Source organism: Mobula birostris, chromosome 8 (assembly GCF_030028105.1).
Source record: "Mobula birostris isolate sMobBir1 chromosome 8, sMobBir1.hap1, whole genome shotgun sequence".
In the NCBI taxonomy this organism is placed as follows: Eukaryota; Metazoa; Chordata; class Chondrichthyes; order Myliobatiformes; family Myliobatidae; genus Mobula; species Mobula birostris.
In genome coordinates, this window is record NC_092377.1 from 164,407,240 (window position 1) to 164,419,337 (window position 12,098).

Here is a 12,098-nt window from a genome sequence, read left to right on the forward strand (position 1 = left end):
TTGGCTGTCTGTCAGTCTTTGTTTACATATAGTTTTTCATAGATTCTATTGTATTCCTTTATTTTCCTTTAAGTGCAAGGAAATAATCTCAAGATAGTATATGGTGACGTATAGATATTTGATAATAAATTTACATTGAAATTTGAGGAGCCTAGAATGGGTTACCAGTGTTAGAGTTAGTGATGGAATCAGTCAGTTTGGTGGAGCTTAAAAGGGTTTTAAATAGACAATGAATTTTATTCTGAACCTTAGTGCACCTTAGTATGTGGATACAGCAGCCACATTTCTTTTCTTTGTGCGGCTCCTTTCCTCCACTGAGTAACTACTGTCCAGAGCAATTATAATTCACTGTGATGAGATGGTTTGAGAGGCCATGATTTGTCTCACTACTACCATCGGGCAGGGGGGACAGGAGCCCCAGGTCCCACACTAACCAGGGTCAGGAACAGTTATCACCCCTCGATCATCAGGCTCCTAAACCAGCATGGGTAACTTCACTCCACTCACCTCAACTCTGATCTGATTCTATAACCTACAGGCTCACTTTCAAGGACCCGACAACTCATATTCTCAGTATAATTTATTAATTATATATATCTTAGTATTCTTTATTCATTGTTATATATAAATATATGTTATACACTCAGGCTACTTTATTAGGTACACCTGTATACCTGCTCATTAATGCAAATATCTAATCAGCCAATCATGTGACAGCAACTCAATGCATAAAAGCCTACAGACATGGACAATAGGTTCAGTTGTTGTTCAGACCAAACATCAGAATGGGGAATAAATGTGATCTAAGTGACTTTGACTGTGGAATGATTGTTGGTGCCAGATAGGGTGGTTAGAGTATCTCAGAAATTACTGATCTCCTGGGATTTTCACACACAACTGTCGCTAGAGTTTACAGAGGCTGATGTGAAAAACAAACAAAAAACATCCAGTGCTGGAAATGCCTTGTTAATGAGAGAGGTCAGAGGAGAATGGCCAGACTGGTTCAAGCTGACAGGAAAGCGGTGGTAATTCTAATAACCACACATTACAGCACTGGCGTGCAGGAGAGCTTCTCTGAATGCACAACACATCGAACCTTGAAGTGGATGGGCTACAGCAGCAGAAGACCATGAACATACACTCAGTGACCACTTTATTATCTACAGGAGATTCCTAACAGAGAGGACACCGAGTGTAGATATGTTACCAACACTGATATGAGAGGTGAGGCAGATTGAGCAGGTGGAGGGGTCACTTCCTGCCCTGACAACTGGCAGTGTGGGTATTTGATCCTGATTTTGAATCCCACCAGGATGGCTGGGGCATTTAAATTCAAGTAAATGGACAAATCCACTGTTAAAAAGCTACTTGAGTAGTTGTGACCAGATTTTCAATAAAAATCTGATCTCCTATCAAAAAAGCAAGCCTGTTGACATTACAAACATGAGTCCATACGTGACTCTGAACACTGAGCAGAGGAGAGGTTCGGTTATTTGGAATTCCTGCATGTTTGGCATCTCATTCACTGGATGTTAATTACCCCCACTCCTATTAACACACCAGGAAACCAGTTACCATCCTAGTAACACACCAGGAAACCAGTTCCCATCTCCCAGTAACACACCAGGAACCCAGTTCCCATCTCCCAGTAACACACCAGGAACCCAGTTCCCATCTCCCAGTAACACACCAGGAACCCAGTTCCCATCTCCCATTAACACACCAGGAACCCAGTTCCCATCCCATTAACACACCAGGAACCCAGTTCCCATCTCCCAGCAACACACCAGGAACCCAGTTCCCATCTCCCAGTAACACACCAGGACCCCAGTTCCCATCTCCCAGCAACACACCAGGAACCCAGTTCCCATCTCCCAGTAACACACCAGGAACCCAGTTCCCATCTCCCAGTAACACACCAGGAACCCAGTTCCCATCTCCCAGTAACACACCAGGAATCCAGTTCCCATCTCCCAGTAACACACCAGGAACACAGTTCCCATCTCCCAGTAACACACCAGGAACCCAGTTCCCATCTCCCAGTAACACACCAGGAATCCAGTTCCCATCTCCCAGTAACACACCAGGAACACAGTTCCCATCTCCCAGTAACACACTAGGGACACAGTTCCCATCTCCCAGTAACACACCAGGAACCCAGTTCCCATCTCCCAGTAACACACCAGGAACCCAGTTCCCATCTCCCAGTAACACACCAGGAACCCAGTTCCCATCTCCCAGTAACACACCAGGAACCCAGTTCCCATCTCCCAGTAACACACCAGGAACCCAGTTCCCATCTCCCAGTAACACACCAGGAACCCAGTTCCCATCTCCCAGTAACACACCAGGAACCCAGTTCCCATCTCCCAGTAACACACTAAGGGCACAGTTCCCATCTCATTAACACACCAGGAAACCAGTTCCCATCTCCCAGTAACACACCAGGAACCCAGTTCCCATCTCCCAGCAACACACCAGGAATCCAGTTCCCATCTCCCAGTAACACACCAGGAACCCAGTTCCCATCTCCCAGTAACACACTAGGGACACAGTTCCCATCTCATTAACACACCAGATAGCCAATTCTCATCTCTCAATAACAGAAGAGACCCAGTGCTATCTTCCATTAACACACATCGTGCCTTTTTGTTTCATGGAAAATGTCCCAAGACAATCTCTTAGACCACATTTGAAACATTATGTTCATTTCTGCTTGTTTTATTTCAGGACCGATGTGGAAGATTTAGAGAGGGATTTACCAGGATGCGGCCTGGATGAGAGAACATGATCTATGTGGATAGGTTGAGTGAGCTAGGCCTTTTCTCTTTGCAGTGAAGGAGGATCAAAGGTAACTTGATAGAGGTGTACAAGATGATAAGAGGCACAGATAGTGTAGATAGTCAGAGACTTTTTCTCAAGGCTCAACTGGCTAATACAAGGGGGCCTAATTTTAAGGTGACTGGTGGAAAGTATAGGGGGGACTTCAGAGGGATTTTCCATAGGGAGTGGTCGATGCATGGAATGGTTGGCGGTGGAGGCAGATACTTTAGGGATATTTAAGAAACTCTCAGAGGGATGATAGAGAAAACAGAGGCCCATGTAGGAGGGATGGGTTTTATTGATCTTAGGATAGGTTCTAAAATCAACACAGCAATGTAGGCCGAAGGGCCTTTATTGTGCAGTACTGTTCCATGTCCTATGGTGCATGCTGGATGGCACCGAAGATCTTCGCCTCTTTGTCAGGGTCAATGTTGTAATAAGCCGTTGGGTCACTGCTGGGAATGTGGAACTCCAGTTGGCTTTCTGACTGTGCTGTCCATCAGCAGATGGACGTCTTGGTTCCTTAGCAACCCTCAGAAAAACAGAGCAGTTCTGAACACACCTACCTTATAGATCTCTCCAGTTTTCCAAGGTTTACAGACCAATGTCTGAACATTTCCTCCAACGAAAAAGGTGACGAAAACAAGGAGAATGAGCAGCGAGGAGAAAATAAAGCTGAACCCAACACCCCTGCAGGAGAATAAAACAGGGAACAATTGGCAGAGTGGAGCTGTTGACAGGCACAAGATTGTCACAGGACCGATACATTAGCCTTCGCCAGCACCACCTGGCACTCACTTACAGGCAGCGAACAACCCAAAGCAAGCACAAGCCTGTGTGGGTACGTTCCACAATCCGTGCAGGGACACTTGGCGATAGGCATTGGGTACATTGGGCGATAAGTTTATGGACACTAGGCGATGGGTGTAGTGATACTGGCTTGTTGGTGTAGGGACACTGGGTGATGGGTGAAGGGTCACTGGGTGATGAGTGTGGGGACACTGGGCGATTGGTGTCAAGACACTGGGTGATGGGTGTGGGGTCACTGGGTAATGGGTGTGGGGCCATTGGGTGATGGGTGAGGGGTCACTGGGTGATTAGTGAGGGGTCACTGGACGATGGGTGTGGGGACACTGGACGATGGGTGTAGGGTCACTGGGCAATGGGTGTGGGGTCACTGGGTGATTAGTGAGGGGTCACTGGGCAATGGGTGTGGGGTCACTGGACGATGGGTGTGGGGTCACTGGGTGATGGGTGTGGGGTCACTGGGTGATGGGTGGGGGGGTCACTGGACGATGGGTGTAGGGACACTGGGTGATTGGTGTAGGGTCATTGGGCAACTGGTGTCGAGACACTGGGCGATGGGTGAGGGGTCACTGGGCGATGGGTGGGGGGGTCACTGGGTGATGGGTGGGGGGGGTCACTGGGTGATGGGTGGGGGGGGTCACTGGGTGATGGGTGTGGGGACATTCCTGAACATACACTAAACATTTTAGGAACAGCTTCTTCTCCTCGGCCATCAAATTTCTAAACGGACTATGAACCCATAAACTGCCTGAATGTTTTTGTTCTCTATTTTGCACTACCTACCATTATACATACCATACAGTGCAACCGTCTTAGGCCCATACTGTATACATCACTAGTGCGCCTAAGACCTTTGCACAGTACCCATCTTGTCAACGTGGAGCGGAGAGTGAGTTGTAAGTCCGGCGGGAGCAAGGTACATTGGGAATGGTGAGGGTGGAGCGCCGTGGGAGGGGTGTGGGACAGGTGGCAGAGAAGGAGTGCCAAGGCGGGGTGGGGCAATGGGGATGCAGACACACCCAGCCCTCAGACCCAGGCAAGGACATTTGATTCCAAACAATTGGTTTATCGATCATTACAGAATGTCTCTCTGGTGTTTTCTGCTCCCTCCCCTCTCCCTTCCCCTTTTCCCAGCCATGACTCCCCTCTCCCTGACCCTTCCCACTCTCAGTCCACAGCCGAGACCCATATCAGAATCAGGTTTATCATCACTCACATAGGTCATGAAATTTGTTGCTTTTTTTGTTGCAGCAGTACAGTGCAATATTTCAACTTGAAATTTGATAGGGAGAAAGTAAAGTCTGATGTAGCGGTATTTCAGTGGAGTAAGGGAAATTACAGTGGTATGAGAGGGGAGTTGGCCAAAGTAAATTGGAAGGAGATGCTGGCAGGGAGGTCAGCAGAGCAGCAAAGGTGTGCGTTTCTGGGAAAAATGAGGAAGGTGCAGGACATGTGTATTCCAAAAATAAGAAATACTCAAGTGGCCAAATAGTACAACCGTAGCTGACATGGGAAGTCAAAGTTAATATAAAAACAAAAGAGAGGGCATACAACAAAGCAAAAATTAGTAGGAAGACAGGGGATTGGGAAGTTCTTAAAAAACCTACAGAGAGCAACTAAAAGAATCATTAGGAGGGAAAAGATGAAATATGAAAGCAAGCTAGCGAATAATATCAAAGTGGATAGTAAAAGCTTTTTCATGTAAGTAAAAAATAAAAGAGAGATGAGAGTGGATATAACACCACTAGAAATGAGGCTGAAGAAATAATAGTGGGGGACAAGGAGATGGCAGATGAACTAAATAAGTATTTTGCACCAGTCTTCACTGTGGAAAACACTAGCAGTATGCCAGGTGTGAAGGAAGCGAAGTGGGTGCAGTTACCATTACATGGGAGAAGGTGCTCAAAAAGCTGAAAGATCTAAAGGTACATAAGTCACCTGGACCAGATGAACTGCACCCTAGGGTTCTGAAAGAGGTAGCATTAGAGATTGAGGTGGCATTAGCAGTGATCTTTCAAAAATCATTGGATGCTGACATGGTGCCAGAGGACTGGAAAATTGCAAATATCACTCCACTCTTTAAGAAAGGAGGAAGGCAGCAGAAAGGAAATTATAGACCAGTTAGCCTGACCTCAGCGGTTGGGAAAATACTGGAGTCAATTGTTGAAGATAAGGTGATAGGGTACTTGGTGACACAGGACAAGATAGTACAAGGTCAGCATGGTTTCCTTCAGGGAAAATCCTGCCTGACAAACCTGTTGGAATTCTTTGAGGAGATTACAAGTAGGATAGATAAAGAGGATGCAGTAGATGTTGTATATTTGGACTTTCAGAAGGCCTTTGACAAGATGCCACACATGAGGCTGCTTACCAATTTAAGAGCCTGTGGTATTACAGGAAAATTGCTAACATGGTTAGAGCATTGGCTGATTGGCGGGAGGCAGCGAGTGGGAATAAAAAGATCCTTGTCTGGTTGGCTGCCAGTGACTAGTGGTGTTCCGCAGGGATCAGTGTTGGGACTGCTTCTTTTTATGTTATATATATATATATGATTTAGATGATGAAATGGATGGCTTTGTTGCAAGTTTGCATATAATATGAAGATTGGTGGAGGGGCAGGTGGTGTTGAGGAAACCAATAGGATACAAAAGGATTTAGACAGATAAGGAGAATGGGCAAGAGAGTGGCAAATTAAATTCAATGTTGGAAAATGCATGGTATGCACTTTGGGAGTAGAAATAAATGTACGGACTATTTTCTAAACAGGGAGAAAATCCAAAAATCCGAGATGCAAAGGGACTTGGGAGCCTTTGTGCGGAATACCCTGAAGGTTCCAGTTTTTGCCAGTTGTTGCCAGCTTTTATCCTGGCAAAAACTACACCACGAAGACAAAAGAACACTCCAAGCTCCGCGAAAAAGTTATTGAAAAGCATAAGTCAGGAGATGGATACAAGAAAATGTCCAAATCACTGAATATCCCTTGGAGTACAGTTCAGTCAATCAGCAAGAAATGGAAAGAATATGGCACAGCTGTAAATCTGCCCAGAGCAGGCCGTCCTCACAAACTGAGTGACCGTGCAAGAAGGGGTTGAGTGATGGAGGCCACCAAGAGACCCATGACAATTCTGGAGGAGTTACAAGCTTCAGTGATTGAGATGGGAGAGACTACACATACAACAACTGTTGCCCGGGTGCTTCACCAGTCACAGCTTTATGGGAGAGTGGCAAAGAGAAAGCCACTGTTGAAATAAACTCAAATGAAATCTCGGCTAGAGTTTGCCAGAAGGTATGTGGGAGACTCTGAAGTCAGCTGGAAGAAGGTTCTATGTTCTGATGAAACCAAAATTGAGCTTTTTGGCCATCAGACTAAACGCTATGTTTGACATAAACCAAACACCACACATCATCAAAAACACACCATCCCTACTGTGAAGCACAGTGATGGCTGCATCATGCTGTGGGGATGCTTCACTTCAGCAGGCCCTGGAAGGATTGTGAAGGTACAGGGGAAAATGAATGCAGAAAAGTACAGGGAAATCCTGGAGGAAAACCTGATGCAGTCTGGAAGAGAACTGTGAATTGGGAGATCTGTTTTCCAGCAAGACAATGACCCCAAGCATAAAGCCAAAGCTACACAGGAACGGCTTAAAAACAACAAAGTTAATGTCCTGGAGTGGTCAAGGCAGAGTCCAGACCTCAATCCAATTTAGAATTTGTGGCTGGGCTTGAAAAGAACTGTTCACTCACGATCCCCACACAATCTGACAGAGCTTCAGCAGTTTGTAAAGTATGGGGAAAAATTGCAGTCTCCAGATGTGCAAAGCTGATAGAGACCTATCCACACAGACTCAAGGTTGTAATTGCAGCCAAAGGTGCATCTACTAAATACTTCTGCAATAAATTATCTTGTATTTTATATTTATAATTATTTTAGATCACTTTGTAGAGATCTATTTTCACTTTGACTTGAAAGAGCCTTTTTCTGTTGATCGGTGTCAAAAAAAGCCAAATTAAATCCACTGTAAATCGATGTTGTAAAACAATAAAACATGAAAACTTCTGTGGGGAGCGGTGAATACTTTTATAAGCACTGTATATATGTGCTATATATTCCATATTGTAAATTATAGTATATTTTATATATTGCACTGCACTGCTGCCACAAAACAACAAATCTTACATCCTATATCAGTGATAATAAACCTGATTCTGATTCTGACTGGCTGGGTCTTGGGACACAAGCAGGCAGAGATTCGAATCAAACCCCATCACCACCCACACCCCGACACAAACTCACGCCATCAGGAAGTTGGCGCCTGATTTTGAGCAGGCGTTGCCTCTGTAGACGTCGTCCCTGGTTGCGATTCCTGCAGTTCCCAGGCAGAGCCCCAGCGCATTACAGGCGACGACTAAGAGAATGATGCAGCACAAGACTATACCGACCACCCACCTACAACAGAAAGTACCTGCATTTACATCGCAGCTTTCACCTTCTCTGCACGTTCTCACATTCCATGTCAATTTACCAGCCCGGTACATAAATGTCACCAAATATGACCCCGAGATTTGTTTTCTTGCAGGCATTCACAGTAAATACTAAGCAACACAATAGAATCAATAAAAGATCACATACAGTACAGACAGACAACTAGTGTCAAAAGACAACAAACTGTGCAAATACTAAAAGAAAAAAAAATAATTGAGTGGGCCTCCAACTAGAGTCATGGGTTAAAGGTGAAAGGTGAAAAGTTTAAGGGGAACATGAGGGGAAACTTCTTCACAGAGGGTTTTGAGCGTGTGGAACGAGCTCCCAATGCAAGTGGAGCATGTGAGCTCAATTTCAATGATCACGAGAAGTTTGGATAGGTACATGGATAATAGGGGTTTGGAGGGCTATGGTCCTGGTGCAGGTCAATGGGATAGGCAGTTTAAATGGTATGGCACAGACTAGATGGGCCGAAGAGCCTGTGTCTGTGCTGTACTTTCCTGTGAGTCTATAACACCTCGTTTGGCAGCAACAAACATTCCAGCATTTAAATTGGGATCCAGGGAAGTTTGGCCAGCTGGATTCAGAATTGGCTTGCCTGCAGAAGGCAGAGGGTGGTGGTGGTGGAGGGAGTACATTCAGATTGGAGGATTGTGACTAGTGGTGTCCCACAAGGATCTGTTCTGGGACCTCTACTTTTCGTCAATTTTATTAACGACCTGGATGTGGGGGTAGAAGGGTGGGTTGGCAAGTTTGCAGACAACACAAAGGTTGGTAGTGTTGTAGATAGTGTAGAGGATTGTTGAAGATTGCAGAGAGACATTGATAGGATGCAGAAGTGGGCTGAGAAGTGGCAGATGGAGTTCAACCCAGAAAAGTGTGAGGTGGTAGACTTTGGAAGGACAAACTCCAAGGCAGAGTACAAAGTAAATGGCAGGATACTTGGTAGTGTGGAGGAGCAGAGGGATCTGGGGGTACATGTCCACAGATCCCTGAAAGTTGCCTCACGGGTGGATAGGGTAGTTACGGAAGCTTATGGGGTGTTAGCTTTCATAAGGGATAGAGTTTAAGTCACAATGTAATGATGCAGCTCTATAAAACTCCGGTTAGGCCACACTTGGAGTATTGTGTCCAGTTCTGGTCGCCTCACTATAGGAAGGATGTAGAAGCATTGGAAAGGGTACAGAGGAGATTTACCAGGATGCTGCCTGGTTTAGAGAGTATGCATTATGATCAGAGATTAAGGGAGCTAGGGTTTTACTCTTTGGAGAGAAGGAGGATAACAGGAGACATGATAGAGGTGTACAAGATAATAAGAGGAATAGATAGAGTGGACAGCCAGCGCTTCTTCCCCAGGGCACCACTGCTCAGTACAAGAGGACATGGCTTTAAGGTAAGGGGTGGGAAGTTCAAGGGGGATATTAGAGGAAGGTTTTTTACTCAGAGAGTGGTTGGTGCATGGAATGCACTGCCTGAGTCAGTGGTGGAGGCAGATACACTAGTGAAGTTTAAGAGACTACTAGACAGGTATATGGAGGAATTTAAGGTGGGGGCTTATATGGGAGGCAGGGTTTGAGGGTCGGCACAACATTGTGGGCCGAAGGGCCTGTATTGTGCTGTACTATTCTATGTTCTATGTTCTATGTTCTAAATCACTTAGATCACATTTCTTCCCCATTCTGATATTTGGTCAATACAACAATTTAACCTCTTGACCTTGTCTGCATACTTTTATGCATTGAGTTGTTGCCACGTGATTGGCTGATTAGATATTTGTGTTAATAAGGTGTACAGGTGTACGTAATTAAGTGGCCACTGAGTGTGTGTACCCCATGTAAAGACAAGCAGATGTTCAGCCTGTGAAGTTGTCTTGTGTTCAGGCTAGGGTTAAATTGGAGGTCGCTGAGAGCCGTGGGTTCCAAGCTGTTTCTCAATAAATAAATATCGAGAACGTGAGATGAAGAGTCCTTGAAAGTGAGTCGGTAGGTTGTGGGAACATTTCAGTGATGGGGTGAGTGAATTTGAGTGATTTTGGGGGGGCGGGGGAATAACTGTTCCCTGTACTTCATTTCCAAGTGTTTCATTTCTGTACAAATAGAAACAACAAAATCTATAAGAAAGCAGTGATCGCATCGTCTGTTTAATTTAACTGCTGGGAGGGAAAGTTGTCCAGGTTTCTGGGACAGCTTTGACCCGGGAGGCTGCCAGTGCTGGAATCTGGAGCAACACACATAAGCTGGAAGAACTCGATGCCAGCATCTGTGGCAGGAAATGAACAGTTAAAATTGTGGGTTGGGATCCTTATCTTGGACTGATCGCTCGTCCCTCCAGTGTGAGGCCCTAAGGCAGCAGTACAGTGAATGTAATGTCACAGAACAGTACAGGCCTTTCGGCCCACAGTGTTGTGGTTGTGCACTCTTACCTGTCCCTCTTTCCATTTTACACTCCTCTATTAAGTCACCTCTCATCCTCCTTCGCTCCGGAGAGTAATGTCCTGGCTTGCTCAACCTTTCCTCATGAGACAAGCTGTCTATCTGATTCTCCCCACATTCCTCAGCCTCTCCCCGAATCCTACCCCTCACCTACACACTAGGGGCAATGTGGCCCATCAGCCTAGCAAACTGCTTTTGAACCAGAGGGGATAACCCACTCAGCCTCACTCACCCCATCACTGAACTGTTCCCATAACCCATGGACTCGATCTCAAGGACTCCTCATCTCATGCTCTCGATATTTATTGCTTTTTTGCTCATTTTCTATTTGCATAGTTTGTTGTCTTTTACACATTGGTTGTTGTTTGTCTTGTTGTGTGAGTCTTTTCATTGATTCTATTGAGTTTCTTTGTATTTACTGTGAATGCCCACAAGAAAATATATCTCAGGGTCGTATATGGTGACATACTATAAAGTTGGATGGCAGGGTGGAGATACATCTCTACCAAAGGAGGTGTGAGGCTCTCCTTCCCTCCGCTAGCCTGCAGGTCACCCTTGGGCAAGGTGTAGCACCTGCTTAGCCCCCCGATCAGGGTCATGTGAAGCCATGGGAGCAGGTGGTGGATGGTCGTACGAGCAGCTGGTGCAGATCACAAGTCCTGGTTATGTGACCACTGACACCAGGCAGACAATCTCTGAAGAGTATTGATAACGGTTGAGGTCACCCATCTTGTAAAGACACTGCCCAGAGGAAGGGAATAGCAAACCACTTCTGTAGAAAAATTTGCCAAGAACAATCATGGTCATGAGAAGACTATAACTGCCCACATCATAAAAAATGAACTTGGATATTAAACTTACTTTTAACTCTGAACTTTGAAGGAACAAGAGCACGCAGGGGAAACCCAAGCGTCACAGGAAGATCATGCAAACTCCGTACAGACAGCATCAGAGGTCAGGATTGAATTCCGCGCATTGGTGCTACTAGTCGGTGACACGGTTGCGTAGTTAGTGTAACAGCACCGAACGTCAGCTGAAAGATCAGGGTTCACTTCCCACCGCTGTCCGTAACGAGCTGTATGTCATGCCCGTGGCCACGTAGCTTTCCTCCGGGTGCTCTGGTTTCCTCCAACATCCCAAAGGCATACAGGTTGAGGTCAGTAAGCTGTGTGCGTGCTATGCTGGCACTGGAAGCAAGAACTATACTGAAATATACCTTTTGATTTTGTGTTTTTATATTCTGTGCTTTTGCTCTTTTTTTGTGATCATTTCCATGGGGGGAGGAGGGGTCTGATGTTTGATGTTTCTCTTTGGGCAGGTTGGTTCAATGGCTTTCCCCTGTTCTGTGACCGTCTGTGGGGAAGACTAATCTCAGGGTTACTATACTGCATACTGTATATACTTTGTTAATAAATGTACTTCGAACTTTGAGCAGTTGTGGACTGCCCCCAGCGCATCCTCAACGCAAGCGGTGTGTTTCGATGTTTCAATGTATGGGTGACAAGCAAAGCTATTTTTTTATCCCTAGCGTGATACCATATTCAAGTTCA

At 45.6% G+C, this 12,098-nt stretch overlaps 1 protein-coding gene across 1 annotated transcript in view; it reads right to left on the reverse strand.

Annotated features, from left to right (window-relative positions):
* LOC140202350 (prominin-2-like) overlaps window positions 1-12,098 on the reverse strand; it is a 95,689-nt gene that overhangs the window by 30,235 nt on the left and 53,356 nt on the right. The window contains exons 12-13 of the mRNA XM_072267262.1: window positions 7,928-8,080; window positions 3,386-3,513 (exon numbers count right to left, since the gene is read on the reverse strand). Coding sequence (XP_072123363.1) covers window positions 3,386-3,513; window positions 7,928-8,080 — 281 coding nt within the window. The remainder of the gene's footprint in view (window positions 1-3,385; window positions 3,514-7,927; window positions 8,081-12,098) is intronic.